Genomic DNA, 3,265 nt, shown 5'->3' with positions numbered 1-3,265 from the left:
TGTGTGTGTGTGTGTGTGTGTGTGTATGTGTGTGTGTGTGTTTTCTTTCGACCGTAAATAATAATGGCCCAGAGACTGCATAGAGGAGTCTGGTAGGTCAACAGGAAGTTATCCATAGGATTACAACGTTATCAGTGTTAAAGTTAAAAAGATCTGTAAGGACTGGATAAGTATTAACATGAATCTTATTTGCGGACCAATGACAAACAAACTTCTACTAAATAATGCGACTATTTATCTGAGCCTTCCTTTCAATGCCTTTTACATCATAATGTCTGCCAATTGAACGGAGGCTCGGTAACTCATTTTTAGGTACACAAAATCAGATCTTAAGTACAGATCTAACCGTGCCAAACAGAAATGTAATTTATGTGAGACATTGATTTAAAAGGTCGCATTAGACCCCATGATAGATCTTAGGTATAAGTGTAAGAGATCGTCACATTCTGCATAAAGAGTAGAGAACCATCATTGACACAAACACACTCACACACACTCACGCACAAACAAGCACACGTATATATATATATATATGCGTGTGTATTTGTGTGTGTGGATTTTTGTACAGATATTTATGTATATATATATATATATGAATATATGTATGGATGTACCTTCGGAATTCCCATCTCACATTTCATTTGCAGGTTGTTTGATATGTTCCTTGAGTGCTTTCGTCATTCTATCTATCCCGTGTGTCATGAACTTTTTGAATCGAACAGTTCTTGTATAGTAAGTGTGTTGTTATAACTATATTACCTGTTTGGTTCCGATGGTCCTTAGAATTAAAAGTCATTTTCTAAACTGTACTTTTAGCTTGCAACGAGTCTGTCTGTTCAATTTTAATTCTGACCAGCGAAATTGGAATACTTAAGTATGAATTAGAAGCATTTCTACATTGATAACGAGAACTGAATTCTTTTGACAAACACAAATCTTTATTATACCTCGGAACCTATCTTCAAAACATTTGTAAACAAACTAATAAGTGGCAATAGGTTATATTTTATCAGAAACACAGATCGCTGAGTGATTACTACGTTAAAATAGATTCATACAGCTGATAATTTCACTTAGAGTATATTAAATCATCTTTATTATGAACATTGTATGTTTGAATTCATGTATGTGACAACATAAAAAAATACTAATTTGTTGGATATATTTTCAAGAAATACATTTTATTTGGTTTACAGAAATCATGCCATTTTAATGGAAAGGAGGTACGTCATTCCATTATAACTACTCCTTCAAAATATATTTATTGCCCTGCCAAATTTATGCTACCAGTGCTAGATACCATTACTGTCGGAAATCTGATATCTCGCTAATAGGAATACACTAACTTCATATTACCTTTAATATTACATTATTGAACTGAGAGAAATATTTAATGATATTTACACGAATTAAAGAATTACTTTTGAATAGGGAAAATTGCTGCAAAATGTGGAACGTTTCTATGATCTCCAGTTCTTTGCTTCATATCTTGTACACTTCGTATTACTGAAAGAGCAATGGGTGAATTAGTCAAACCCTTCTGGGAGTTTGAACCTGTATCTCTTTGTCATATTGCGCCACACTGAGCTGACAGGCCTGAGATATCATCGTTGAATTGCTGGTATCTTTTTTTTTTATTTCGGTTTCAAATTCAACGCCATCAGGAACTAGTTCACTAAATTTGGTGGTAAATCTCAACAGTAGTTAATGAAGATGAATATAGGAGGATATATTGAAACGCTTACAGACTGAATACTATAATGTATTGTGAAACATTGCAGTCCACTCACTTTCCAACCTGGATTCCATTGATGAAGTAGTTGTAATCCTGTTGCTTCCATCAACAGCGGATAACACTTCATTAACAGTGTGATAAATGATCCCAGCACATTTTCTTTCTCGTAAGAGAATCAATGATAGTCACATGGGTACACATCAGAACAATAAATGGAGTAATTGACGAGTTCAAAGCGCAGCAGCCATAGAAAACAATGATGTTTGTGCTGGACCATTTTACTCCTGAAACATAAATCATTCCGTCATTTTCCCTGGGAGGTATGTGTTAATAGGCATTTTCACCAGAAAACAGCAAATTGGCATCTACTCTCCTTTGATATTATGACTGTTTTGAAGGCAGTCAATAAGCACAGTTACTTTGCATCCCAATAGTCAGCATCAATCAACCTCCCTGCAAATCAAACAACTTTGGTCTTCTTAGGTGTAGGTTTGTCGGGATGTTCCTATTCCATAGATTGTGCCGTTTTCTCTAGTTCAAAGTGATAAAGACAGCACTCATGCAGTGTTAGTTAACATCCAAGGAAAACTGCTGGACCGTCTTCAAACAATATCAGGTTTTCCCTTTGACGTGATCCACCTGATGTATTTATTGTCAGGTGTCAGATGTCGGAGACATCCTCGTCATGCCAATTTCCGCGAGGAGAATACTTTTAATTTTCTCACGGGATATTTTAATATCATTGAGGCTTTGATTTATAGTTAATCGTCTGCTAAACACGAACATGTGTAGTTGTTATCTTTGACGTTTCTGTGAACAGTTATTTTTGTTGTTTCTGTAAATAGATATCAGTCAACTTGTGAAAGAAGCAATACAGTAATTAATAAGGAACGTTTAAATTAATGCAAGAATGCCTTTGAAGTTCTGAGACTACCATTCTTAAAACAGTAACATTCTTGTATTATTCATATCCAATTACTTCGAACGTGACTGCATTATTCTCTTTTCAGATGACCATTCAAAGAGTATCCCTTCCTCTTTTTGGCGTTAATCTTGTAATGTATCTAAACTAAAGTTAAATAAACGTTATCATGGAATAACTATTTGTTTTCATTATTCTGTAATTCTTATTGGTTCAACAAATGTTATGTATTTGAAATGTATGTGACAAGAAGTGGGGAAGGAAGTAAACACTTGAATCCTGTTACTTACTTTGTTTCAAACGTTCTACAACTTTGGAACTTCAAAAACAGCTAGAAATATAATGCTTTCAGTAACAATCAGAAACGTTTCAGGATATTGTCAATGGTAATAGGTGCAATTTTTTACTTATAAACAATCATGACTGACACTATCATATCATATCTATCTATCTATCTTTACATATGTCTGCCCTTGCATGTGTGTGTATCAGCTTGTGCGTGTGTGTGTGTGCATGTGCTTGTGTGTATGTGTGTGCATGTGCATGGGAGTATGTGTGTATGTGTATGCATGTGTATATGGATATACTATATATATATATATATATAT

General features: G+C 34.4%; 1 protein-coding gene across 4 annotated transcripts in view; it reads left to right on the top strand.

Moving 5' to 3' along the window:
• LOC128249868 (uncharacterized) overlaps positions 1 to 2,835 on the top strand; it is a 10,592-nt gene extending 7,757 nt beyond the window's left edge. The window contains exons 5-7 of one of the 4 annotated variants that reach the window (XR_008265998.1): positions 648 to 732; positions 1,197 to 1,223; positions 2,581 to 2,835. Coding sequence is in view for 1 of the 4 variants with exons in the window: in XM_052974412.1 (XP_052830372.1) it covers positions 648 to 732; positions 1,197 to 1,223; positions 2,746 to 2,808 (175 nt within the window). In the remaining 3 variants the exon portion in view is untranslated. The remainder of the gene's footprint in view (positions 1 to 647; positions 733 to 1,196; positions 1,224 to 2,580) is intronic. The other 3 variants (XM_052974412.1, XR_008265999.1, XR_008266000.1) reach the window with 3 other exon arrangements.
• The last annotated feature ends 430 nt before the right edge of the window (positions 2,836 to 3,265 follow it).

This window comes from Octopus bimaculoides, chromosome 18 (assembly GCF_001194135.2).
Source record: "Octopus bimaculoides isolate UCB-OBI-ISO-001 chromosome 18, ASM119413v2, whole genome shotgun sequence".
Lineage (NCBI taxonomy): Eukaryota > Metazoa > Mollusca > Cephalopoda > Octopoda > Octopodidae > Octopus > Octopus bimaculoides.
This window is presented reverse-complemented; position numbering and strand designations above follow the sequence as displayed.